The 13,299-nt window shown below is 36.2% G+C and overlaps 1 protein-coding gene across 3 annotated transcripts in view; it reads left to right on the plus strand.

The window, feature by feature from the left end:
* NAA35 (N-alpha-acetyltransferase 35, NatC auxiliary subunit) overlaps positions 1-13,299 on the plus strand; it is a 98,720-nt gene that overhangs the window by 14,342 nt on the left and 71,079 nt on the right. For all 3 annotated transcript variants that reach the window (XM_082696545.1, XM_082696546.1, XM_082696544.1), the window contains exons 4-6: positions 2,940-3,054; positions 4,024-4,098; positions 4,672-4,839. In XM_082696545.1, the coding sequence (XP_082552671.1) occupies positions 2,940-3,054; positions 4,024-4,098; positions 4,672-4,839 (358 nt within the window). The remainder of the gene's footprint in view (positions 1-2,939; positions 3,055-4,023; positions 4,099-4,671; positions 4,840-13,299) is intronic.

A 13,299-nucleotide genomic window follows, 5' to 3' on the forward strand; every position in this document is an offset into this window, starting at 1 on the left:
GGTAGACCCTGAAATTTAGTTCTTCTCAGACTCTAGTGTGAATCAGAAACATCCCACACATTGAAAACACATGTTGCTGGGCCCCACCCCCAGAGATCCTTCTTTAGGTCTGGCGTGGGACCGCAGTAGTTGCATTTCTACCAAGTTCCCTGATGAGGTTGATGCTGTTGATCCAGGGACTAACCACACTAAGAACCATTCTAGGGCATCATTTTGGTGCTGCAGGCAATTCTAGGAAAGATAAAATGAAACCTTATCCCAAGCTAATGCAGAAGAGTGTGGCTCCTGACATGGAACAAGATGTGTAAGAAGATAGCTAGAGGGACCAGGCTGTCTTCATTTCCCACAAGGTATTAGGCTTAGCCCAGAAAACATGATTACCAGCAGCCTCTCCTGACCATCTATCTATTAAAGTTATACTCTTGTGATTCGTATCTTTCTTAGCTGTCTTGTCTTTTCTGCCTAGCATACAGTCTTCTAACATGCTGTGTAACTTTTTATCTTTATTGTTTGTTGTCCATTTCCTTCCACTGGATGTGAGCTTCCTTAAGGCAGGCAAATTTGTTCACTCACTTATGTATTCTAAGTACCTGGAACCATGCTTAGCACATATTAGGTGCTTGTGGTATTTGTTGGGTGAATGAAATAGCTAACTTAATGCTACTACAGTTTCTGTAGAGGTTTGCTAATTAAGCAGATACCTCACTAGGGTTTTAATTGTGCCATTAAAAACTTAGTTTAGTTGTTCTCTTATAAGTAATAAATGGATACTTTTAAGCTAATTCAGACCTCAGGGATGAAACAAAAACTTCCCATGACACTGCCACCACTCCACCACATGTCTGTTCCTTGCCTGGAGATAATCACTGTTATCAGATTGTTGCATGTTTTTCTAGACTTACAAAGGAATATATTTACATGAGCAAAAATCTATAAAATATTAGTTAATTGTAAATGCGAATCTGCAGTATGTATTATTTTGAAAATTCCTTCCTAATTCAGTATATCTTGGAGATCTATCTTGGAGATCTTTCCATGTTAGTATATAAGCTCTACCTTGTTCATTTTAACGTTGGTTTGTATTTTATAAAACGGCTATACTGTAATTTATTCTGTGGTATCCCTATTGATGGACATTTAGATTGCGATATTTTTGGTAACATGGGAAAATTCAAGACACTTAATTTCTGCAAGCCTTTTGGTATGAATGTACAAAAGATTTTTAGGATGGAAGCCTAGAAATCAAATGACTGGATTTTAATGGGTTGAGTCAGACTTTTCTTTAGAAAAGCCTGTATCAGTTTACACTCCCACCAATGAAAAAAAAAAAAATAAATATGTTTTTAAAGCTTTCTGAATGGCCAAAGAAATTTATCTTTTTTTTTTTGTATTACCTGATTACATTTAAATTTGAGCAGCTTTGCACTTTATTATTATTAATATGCATTTTTTCTTTTTCATGTTTGCCTCTTTTTTTTTTTTTGAGTACTTGCCTTATTTATTTATACCAGGTGGTTGTACTCTATATAATAACTTTTTGAAAATTATATTAAAAATATCCATCCTAGATAATTATGGAGTTCCAGCTATGGCTTATTATTGGCGCATATAAATTTTAAAATATTTACACAGTTGTATATATCAACTCGTTTTATAAATTATTAGAAAGTCTTTTGTTTGCATGTTTTAGGTTTAGAACTTAAATCTGCGTGAAGTTTACTTTTTGAAATTGTGTAAATCAAAGATTTCACTTTTTTCCAGATGGTTAGCCACTTGTCTCAACAGTATTTATTGATTAACCCATTGTTTTTCACTACTTTGAAGTTCTACTTTTATCACATATAATTTTTTCAGCAATGGTGTTTAGGCTGTTTTTTTATTGACCTGTGTGTTCTAGGATGCTTTCAATTATTATATCTTATAGTGTCTTTGATACTTGATGAATCTCTGTTGTTTTTGCTAAAAAAATTCTCTTCCATTTTTGCATATTTTCTGTTTTGGCTTGACAACCTCTTTGAAAAATACCATTTGGGTTTTGATTAGCATATACTAGAGTTGCCTTCAATAATACCATGTTCATATTGTCAAATTATCTTGAAGCATTAAGAGATTTGAGGGATTGCAGGAAAGAGTCTGTTTCCTAAAAGCTGCTGCTTTCTCGTTGCTGCTGCCTTTCTGAGAGAAATGATTTAGTGTAACAAGGTAGATGTCTTTATTTTCCTGGTAATCTAATAGCTTAGACTAAGCAAAATATGAAGTCAGTAGCTTCATCACCTGTCAGACTTTCTTTTAAGCTTCTTTTGTTCCTGTCCCATTTTTTTGAGGCATATCTCAGTTAATGATACACTTCCTAACCAGTCCACAGTGCATCACAGCTGTCTGCTCTTATGGCTAATAACTCATAAATACCAGACACAAATAAGAGGATTCCTGGATTATTTTTCATTATGTTATTGCCAGAACTTGGGTCATTACAGACAGTAATGTGCCAGATTATTACTATCATTTAATATGTAAAGAAAATGTTTGATTATTCCAAACAGCTTTCTAAATATTAAATGGAGAAATATTATTTAAAGGCAAAGTGAAATCCATTATAGATCAGTTGATCTTTTTTCCAAAATTTCTGATGTGCGTGCGACCTTTTTGAAAGAAATACAAAAAAATCTTTTATTTTCTTTTCTCTCCCACAGTGCTTGTAAAATAATTTGAATGACAAATACATGGAATAATTTTTATGTTATGTTTCTATTTAGTTGAAATAGAAGTGGTAGCAAATTGGGAAGATTAAATACATAGAATACTATACTATATACTATAACTATAACTATATACTATAGTTATTTAAAGCACTGTAATAATTTTTATATCATTGTGAGAATCTGGGTAAACTTAACTGGTTCAAGAACAATTTGTGTGGTCATGTTTTTTATTTGCAGATTTGGTCTTTTTGAAGCCATGTCTGCCATTGAAATGATGGATCCCAAGATGGATGCTGGCATGATTGGAAACCAAGTTAATCGAAAAGTTCTCAATTTTGAACAAGCTATCAAGGTAATTACCATTGTGCTTTTGTGTTTTATGATTTGTTATTCCATATGTTAAAACAATGAAAATCAAACTTGGCATATTAAAGTATAAGTTTTAAAGGCATTTCAGGTATATAAATAAAAATTAGTTATAACCTTTATTTATTGATCTCCTTTGAAATCTGTTAAATCTAAAAATTGTTTAGGGTGTTCATTACAAGCTTGCTCTAAATTTGTATGTGTTTATTAATTTTTTTAAAAGATTTTATTTATTTGTTTCAGAGAGAGAGCACAAGTAGGGAAAGGGGCAGGGGGAGAGGGAGAAGCAGATTCCTCACTGAGCAAGGAACCTGACAGGGGGCTCAGTCCCAGGACCCCAGGGTCGTGACCTGAGCCGAAGGCAGATGCTTAACCCACTGAGCCACCCAGGTGCCCTGTTCTTTAATTTTTGAAAGCATTTCAGTATATATTTAAATACCAGAGTAGTTGGTTAAGGGATTAAAATTGGATATTAATATATTAAGCAAAGTGCTTATGGTTGTGAATTTGAAATTAACTCTGTGAGGATTGACTTATAAATTCATTCATCGTTGACAGAGAGTTAGTTTTGCATATTTTATGAGAAAAGAGTTGCTAAACAAAATTTACAAGTAATATAGTTAACTTAAAAACGTTTACTTTTCTTGGGGCATCTGGCTGGCTCAGTTGGTTAAGCATCTGCTTCTTGATTTCCATTCAGGTTATGATCTCAGGGTTATGAGATTGAACCCCATCTTCGTCTCCATGCTCAGTGGGGAGTCTGCTTGAGGTTCTCTCTGCTTCTACCCTGTACCCTGTGCACACCCTGTGTCTCAGTTTTTTATCCGATGATACAGTTCTAGAATTTTTATTTTTAAAATCTTCAATTTTTGGAAGGCAAAATATTATTGGACATAGAAACCATAAATTTATAAAAAAACTTCTGCTCATATGTCCTATTTCTCTTCCTTTTTAGGATGGCACCATTAAAATTAAAGACCTCACCTTGCCTGAATTGATAGGGATAATGGATACTTGTTTTTGCTGTTTGGTAAGAGTTAAAATAACACTTGGTTAATCTAAAAACTGTGACTTCCCAGAAAGTTCCTCTGGTTGGGGGTTATTAAATTGGAGATGGAAGGCCCGAAAACTTGTGCAGATTCTTGCAGTAATCTAGGTGGGATGTGAAGCTCTCAACTAGTTAGTAGTAGTGAATATGAAAAAGAAAAGTTAAATGAGTGGCTAAGGACTGCTTAGTTCTAAAATTGTGAATTCCTTACTTTATGGATTTCTATTGACTTCATTGTGGAATTAATTGCTTTTGAATGGTCTGTAAGGCAGCATTGTAATTTCATTAGTCTTCAAATATATTGCAGACTGTTCTATATAAGAATACTTTCATTAGATAGCTAGTCATATTTATGGTATATGATTCTTGAAAAACTAAAGTCAGTGAAAGTGAATTATAATTCTTTTGTTTCCTCTGACCTTCCTTTTAATTATCTTTGAAATGCCATGATTAATACTATATTTATTTGGGTCTGTGGCAGTCAAGCCTGGGTCAGTTTAGACTTTGCAGACTGTGTGTTGTCTTAAACATACACATACTTTTATCTCTTTATAGATAACATGGTTAGAAGGCCATTCCTTGGCACAGACAGTATTTACGTGCCTTTACATTCACAATCCAGACTTTATAGAAGATCCTGCCATGAAAGCTTTTGCTCTGGGAATCCTGAAAATCTGTGACATTGCAAGGGAAAAAGTAAATAAAGCTGCTGTTTTTGAAGAGGTAAGATTTTGTAATATGAGAATTCCTGAAGCTCATTTGACCATCTTATTTATTGTGATGTATTTAAATGATATGTGATACTTATTTTTATCAACAAATATAGGTAAAAACTGTTTTTAAAAGTGATGGTATGTTGTTTACAAATATATTGGCTGAAGTAATCCAGTTTGAAGAAAGAACATTAATTTCACTCTATATTCTTTCCATCGCTACCATGCATTGAGTATCCATTATGTGCAGATTATTCTGGGTGTTGTGGGAATTCACAAAGAAAATAACAGACATAGCTTCTTTCCTCAAGTCTCTTGTAAGATATTACACAGAAGTGCTGTACTTTCAGTCTTTGGATAAGAGGGAGCTAAGGAAAACAAAGTTTTGAGGAATATTTTAGGGCATAAACATACTTCCAGTTTGTACGAAGTACCTTGCCTTGAGGAAGTATTTTGAGTTTTAAACTTGGAAAGATGTTTTTCTCCTTATGAGAAAAATAAGGTTTTAGGTTCTGATAATTTTAAGGGGAAATGTAATAACATTTAAAATTATTGATAAGGGGGCGCCTGGGTGGCTCAGTGGGTTCTGCCTTTGGCTCGGGTCATGATTCCAGGGTCCTGGGATCGAGCCCTGCATCAGGCTCTCTGCTCAGCGGGGAGCCTGCTTCCTCCTCTTTATCTGCCTGCTTCCCTGCCTACTTGTGATCTCTGTCTGTCAAATAAATAAATAAAATCTTTAAAAAAAAATTATTGATAAGTATTTTTAATTCTTCCTTTTGTTGAAACATGTTTCTTTTTAACACTGTTACTAATCCAAAATAAATATCTTAGTCTCCTTCAGTGGTTCAGTCTATAGTATGTTTTTCTAAATTTTTATTAATAATATGAGAATATTATGAGCTAATATGACTTCACATTTGAATATATGGCTTGTGAGTTGTGTATGAAATACTGTCTACTTTTTACACACTCATTGGTTATTTAGCTACTTATTTTAATTGCTATCGGTATCATGGAAAATCTTTTCCACTTGCTTGAAAATTTTAAAAAGATTAGTTTGCATTAACAAGTGAGAAGAGATATACATATGAAAACTTGCATTCTCACAGTACACCCAAAAGGACATTAAAAATCCTGATCTTAGGCAGAGAAAGGTTTCATATAGCAAACAGTGCTACAGTAGTTGGTTAGCACCCTTAAAAACTAACTTATCATCATTTTACATCTGCCTTAATCTGTTGAGTTATTGTAGCAGAATACCATAGATGGAGTGGCTTGTAAACAACAGAAGTTTATTTCTTATAGTTCCAGAGACCCAAGAAGTCCCAAGATCAAGGCACCAGCAGCTTCAGTGTCTGGTGAGGGCTTGCCTTCTGGTTCAGGATGGTCATCTTTGCACCATGTCCTCACTTGGGAGAAAGTGCAAGGGAACTCCCTTGGTCTCTTTTATAAGATCACTGATCCCATTCATGGGGGCAGACCTAATCACCTTCCAAAGGTGGACCTCCAGATACTATCACATTGGGTGTTAGGACTTAACATATGAATTGTGGAGGGACACAAACACTCAGTCTATGACAACATCAAAATAAATTGAATATAGTTGAAGTATTTTAAGTGTAAAAAAGTTAAGAAGATTGTAGAAAATGAAATGACCTTTAAACACGAGAAAAGGTGCATAACTTAAGAGACATGCAGATTAAAACAGAGATACCATTTTTTACCCATTATTGGCAAAGATGAGCAATTTTGTATAATGTACATATTGATGAAGGTGAGAAACGGGCATTCACATGGGCTATGTGTGTGAGAGATGAATAGTCATTGCCTCGCTCTTTTTAATCTTTAATTTCAAATTAACAAGTTATAGTGAGCACAAAGAACAGCATATATCCCTTACCTTGATTCAGCTCTATTAATCCATTGTCCCATTTACTTTCTCAATTTCTCTCTCATGTATGTTTTTTTCTTGAACCAGCAGAGGGTAAGTTGCATACATTATTACCTTCTCCCCACAAACACTTCTCAGTGTGCATCTCCTAAGAAAAAGGGTACTTAAAATACAGTACAGTTCTCAACCTCAGTGAATCTGTAGTAACCGTCCACTCTCCATATTCTGTTCCTGTTAGGTGACCTACCAATATCCTTTTTAGTGTTTTTTTCCCCCTACGGTTTGGGATCCAGTCTAGGATCATGTCCTGCATTTAGTTGCCTGTCTATTTAGTATCCTTTATAACAGTTTTTCAGCCTTTCTTTGTCTCCAGGTCATGGATGTTTTTGGAGAATGTAGGCCTTTCCTAGTTTGTCTTTTTAAGAGTATTCCTCACTGAAGCTTGTGTGTTTTTCCTCGTGGCTAAATTAGATTATGCGGTCCTGGTAGGAGTATGATATAAGTGATATTGTGTCCTCCTTTTGGTGTCATAGGTAAGGCATACACCCACTCAGTGGTGATATTATATTGTTCCAAGATGTTTTCTGATTACTCTATGGTTATTGTTTTCTCCCCTGGTGTGTAGTAAGCCTGCCATAGGGAAACTCTTTAAGATCATACAAATATCCTGCTCATTAAAATCTTTCCCTATATTTAGCATCCATGGATTCTTGGTTGGACTAATCTTCACTGTGATGGCTGCAAAATGATGATTTTCTGACATTAGCATGCCCTCCATGTTTATTAGGACTCAGGTTTCCACTGTAAGCAAGACTCAGACATTTTTATGGTATTACAAACTCACTTAACTGTTTCAAAGAGCAGTTGGTAATAACGTAAGTTAAAGTGTATATGACTTAACTCAGCAGATTCACTTTTAGGGATTTATTCTACAAATAGATCTGTGCTGTGTACAAAGACTTATGTACAAGGACATTAATTGTAGTTTTGTTTGTAGTAATGAAAGTCTAGAAACTACCTTAACGTCCAACATAGACTTGTTAAATGAAGCTACCTTCATACAGTGGAGTATTACGCACCCTTTACAAAGAAGGAGGTAGTCTTATGTGTACAAGTAAGATTAGACCTCCAAAATAAAGTAAAATAAGTTAGGTATAGAAATGTATAGGTTTCGGGGCGCCTGGGTGGCTCAGTGGGTTAAGCTGCTGCCTTCGGCTTGTGTCATGATCTCAGGGTCCTGGGATCGAGTCCCGCATGGGGCTCTCTGCTCAGCAGGGAGCCTGCTTCCTCCTCTCTCTCTCTGCTTGCCTCTCTGCCCACTTGTGATCTCTCTCTGTCAGATAAATAAATAAAATCTTAAAAAAAAAAAAAAAGAAATGTATAGGTTTCTTTTTAAAAATGGGGAGTAGCTAAATCTTCATACATAAGATAACTGGAATCTTGAAACTTGGGATAGATTTGTGTGTGCTGTTAGAGTTTTTATTATGTGCCTTGATGAGTTTGTTTTAAAAGGGAATGAAAATAAACTTTTTGTAATGTAAATAATTACAGTTGAAATTCTGCATATTCTCTGGATGAAGGACATAACAAATGGGAGAGCTCATAAAGGAAAAGACCAATAGGAAAAAGCTGATAGAAAAATTTTTGGAGAAATCTAGATAACAAAAATTATATGTATTTGTTAAGATCTCATTCAAATAAAGCATAACACTGAAGTCCAAGTGAGTAGTAACTGGGCAGTAAAATAAGCAGCTTACTCTTGGAGGAGGGTAATAAATAACAGTAGCATTTAAAACTTTAGTCTCCGTGTCATCCAAGAAATACAGTTAAAATCACTTCTCATCTACCAAATATATTTTTAAGTGAGAATATTCAGTATTGGTAAGAATGCAGTAAGTTATCATTTGGTTTTTATTAGTGGCAGTATGCATTAGCACAGCTGGAACTAATTAATTCATCTTTAGAATTCAGCCTTAAATGTGGATACTTTATGCAAAAACACTTTAATCAGTTTTTAATAGTGAAAGTTGGCATCAACCAAAATGCCACCATTAGGTTTTGCTTGAATTAAATTATGGATAATTTATTACACATAATTTATTATATAGAATGATAGTGAAAACATGCCTAAAATCATGGGACAGTGGAGGCACCTGAGTGGCTTAATTAAGTGTCTGCCTTTGGCTCACTAATGATCTTAGGTAGGGTCCTGGGATCGAGCCCCAAGAAGGTCTCCTTGCTTATTGGGGAGCCTGTTTCTCCCTCTCTCTCTGTCACTCCTCCATGCTTCTGTGCACGTCTCTCAAGTAAAATCTTCTAAAAAAAAATCATGAGAGACTGTATACTTCGAAGGGTTAGGAAAGCAGCACACAGTATAACCAACTATGTGATAATAAAGAAGACTGGAAAGAAATATAAAGTTCTTGGGCTGGAAAAATTGTGCTTTCTTGTTTCTATAAACTTTTCAGGTTTTTCCTGGTAAGTTTGTCTTGGTCTTATAATTAGAAAAAGAATTGGTTGCCTATTGAATAGTCCTTAAGAGACCTGGTAATGAATAAGTAAGAATGAAGTGTAATAAACAGATCATTTCTTTGAAATGGCTGCTTCTGGAAGTAACCGAAGTTCCTAGGTGCTGGTTTATTTTGCCCTCAAATGTGTCTTTGCTCGATTTTACTCCTGAACTGGAGACATGTATCTGTCTTAATATAATATCCTGTAGACCTGTACAAAACGGGAACTACTGTTCCCCCATCAAACCACTGGTCGTCTTGCATTCTACATATTGCAATGGTATCTACAGGGTTATCTAAAGATTTTTATTTATTTATTTGACAGATGGAGATCACAGGTAGGCAGAGAGACAGGCAGAGAGAGAAGAAGGGAAGCAGGCTCCCAGCCAAGCTGACAGCCTGATGCGGGCCTCGATCCCAGGACCCTGGGATCATGACCTGAGCCGAAGGCAGAGGCTTTAACCCACTGAGCCACCCAGGCGCCCCTTCCTTCCTTCCTATCACCTAACAGCAAGAAAGGGAACAGAAGCAGGGGTAATGGGAGAGGGAGAAGCAGGCTCCCTGCTTAGCTCCATCCCAGGACCCCAGGATCATGACCTGAGCCGAAGGGAGACACTTAATGACTGAGCCACCTAGGCACCGCTCCATATTTCTGGATAATAGACTTATATTCTAATTTCTAGATGTAAGCAATTCTATACAGTTAATTTTATACAATATTATACAGTTTTAACAATTTTAACTGGGATATATCAGCACATTTTTAGCATATAACTGACATTCACATATTAACCCCTCTTACTTACCAATAGTAATCAGTGTTGATGTTATAGTGATTGTATAAATACTAATGACAAATGAGCCCGAGTGGTATAAGCATACATTTCTTTTCTCGTACAGATTTTTATTTTTCTTGGAGATGGTAACTGCTTCTTTTTGGTTTGCTTAGTTTTCTGTGTACTTCTCCTTGATTCTTCCCTTCCCATTATTATAAAACACCATCAGATAGTCTATCAGTTTATGTATTTTTTAAAAGATTTATTTATTTATTTATTTGACTGAGAGAGATCACAAGTAGACAGAGAGGGGGCAGAGAGAGAGAAAGAGAGGGAAGCAGGCTCCCCGCTGAGCAGAGAGCCCGATGCGGGACTTGATCCCAGGACCCTGAGATCATGACCTGAGCCGAAGGCAGCAGTTCAACCCACTGAGCCACCCAGGCGCCCCTATGTATTTTTTTAAATTCTTCTTAGCTCCTTTGTTCTCTAGCGTCAGGCTGGATCAGTTCTCTTCTAGGTGTTACACTGTACAGCTGTGATCCCTGGTTCTATTCTCCTGGGAATTCCATTTCCCTTTCGAAAAATTTTTTTGTTGTCTAGTTATCTGGATTTCATGCCTATTTTCTTAGTTTATTACTTTGTGTGGTATAGTATTTCCAGTTCCATGGGGAGAGACAGGGTTGGAATTGCAGTTGTTTTTTTGAGAACTTAGATGTCTGTAAATGTCTTTCCTACCCTCACACTTGATTAAAAGTTTCGTTGTAATAGATTCTTAGGTTGGAAAATCATTTTTCTCAGAATTACATAGGCATCACTCCACTGACTCTTATTTTTAGTGTTGCCATCCTGATCCTTTATATGTGACCCATGTTTTCTTTTGGAAACTTTAGGATTTTTCTTTCTAATGATTACACTTTAGATTTGGTCATTACAACCCTTTTCTGATCTCAGTTTGAAGTATCCTATTCTCAGACCACCATCTGTTTATATATTGCCTATGTTTTGATTTTTGCAGTTCACCCCTACTTGGAACTCCAGTTTATTATATCACTTTCTTACTGTCAGTATCCTTTTGACTATCTTTGACCTAAAATCCATCTTCCTTCATGACAGTTACTCCCTTTCCTGTACTTGCAGCTGTCTTACTCTCATGCCTTATTGTACATCAATTCTAGTTGAGTCTAGCCCTCTATCTACCGTGTCTTTATACTTACACATCTCAGTGTAACTAGAGAAAAATACATTTACACTGATTGGTCCTACTTTCAGTTCATCACCACTAACTTCAGATTGGCCATGAATGCTTCTTCCTAGGTCATTCTCCCTCTTAGACTTCTAACACTTGTACCATCCTCACTGGAAGCAAACCTACCTTCCTACTGCACTAAATAAGTGGAAGTAATCTCACCTACCTGCACAGGTGCCCTATGTTCTTTGGCCCTTTTATCTGTCTAGATGAATCTTTCATCCAAGGGTGATCTCTTCTGCTTGTGCATTGGATTCCGTACCCTGTCTTATTAAAAAATATTCCTCTAGCAATCCTCTGCTCTGTCCCTTGCATCATGAATATGTCCCTCTACTGGATCATTCCCATCAGCATGTTAACATGGCTTTTCTTCCTCAATCTTAAAAATACTGTTTCCTGGCATAACAGAACTTTAGCTTCTGCCCCCATATTATGCAGTTCTTTTCAGCAATAATCTTTAAAAGGTTTCCATTCTCTCCTAAATCCACTCCAGTCAGGCTTTGAATGGTGTTCCGCCAAAACTTTATTGTCATGGTCATCTTAGACCTTAGTGTTGCTAAACCCATTGGTTAATATTTGGTCTTAAACTTTATTGGTCATCAGATTTTTGACATGGAGTCCATACTTGAAACAGATTATTTTCTTGACTTTTAAGGTGTTCTTTTTCCCTGTTTTCCTGCCCCACTGGTGGTTCTTGTTTGTCATCTCATTCACTATTGTATTTCATTCTCTATTTTATCTCTATTGTCATCTCAATCTCTATTCTTAATCAGTTGGATAGCCAACACTATCCAATGGATATAGGATGCAAGCCATATACATCATTTAAAATGTTCTAGTAGCCTATGACTGAAATTTTTGTAACATTTTATTTAGCCCAATATATCTAAAATAATATTTCAATATATAATCTTTTATAAAATATTAATGAGAATTGCCAAAAAATGCAAAAAGCTCAGATGTCCACTGATGGATGAATGGATAAAGAAGATGTGATAGGGGCACCTGGGTGGCTCAGTGGATTAAGCTGCTGCCTTTGGCTCAGGTCATGATCTCAGTGTCCTGAGATTGAGCCCCACATTGGGCTCTCTGCTCAGCGGGGAGCCTGCTTCTCCTTCTCTCTCTGCCTGAATCTCTGCCTACTTGTGATCTCTCTCTCTGTGTCAAATAAATAAATAAAATCTTAAAAAAAAAAAGATTAAAAATTAACTAAAAAAAAAAAAGATGTGATACACACACACACACACACACACATATACATGTGGAATATTACTCAGCCATCTAAAAGAAGGAAATCTTGCCGTTTGCAACAATGTGAATGCAACTGGAGTATATTATGCTGAGAGAAAGACAGAGAAAGACAAATAGCATATTTCACTCATATGCTGAACTTAAGAAACAAAATAGATGAACAAAGGAAGAGGAAAGGAAAAATAAAATAAGATAAAAACAGGCAAACCATAAGAGACTCTTTTTTTTTTTTTTAAAGTTTTATTCATTTAGAGAGTGCATGCAAGCAGGGGGGAGGGGAAGAGAGAGGGCAAGAAGCAGATGCCACACTGAGCACAGAACCCAATGTGGGGGCGTGATCTCAGGATCCCAAGATCGTGACCTGAGCTGAAATCAAGAGTCAGATGCTTAATTCACTGAGCCACTAGGTGCCCCAAGAGATTCTTAACTATAGGCAACAAAGGGTTGCTGGAGAGAAAGTGGGTGGGGGCCTGGGGTATTTGGGTGCCTTAAGTAGGGCACTTAATGTCATGAGCACTGGGTGTTATATGCAACTGATGAATCACTGAACTCTACCCTGAAACTAATAATACACTATATGTTAAGTAACTTGAATTTAAATAAAAATTAATGAGATGTAAAACTATGGGGGTCTTTTTGTAGCAAGTATTCTAAGCATGTTTATATATGTTATAGCACATCTCAGTTTGAACTATCCACATTTCAGGTGCTCACTATTTAATTGGCTGTGCGATGGCCAAATGGGTCAGCATAGTTCTAAGCACTGGTGTGGCTCAGGCCCCATCTTTACACCTCT

This window comes from Mustela nivalis (genome assembly GCF_964662115.1).
Source record: "Mustela nivalis genome assembly, chromosome: 13".
NCBI lineage: Eukaryota > Metazoa > Chordata > Mammalia > Carnivora > Mustelidae > Mustela > Mustela nivalis.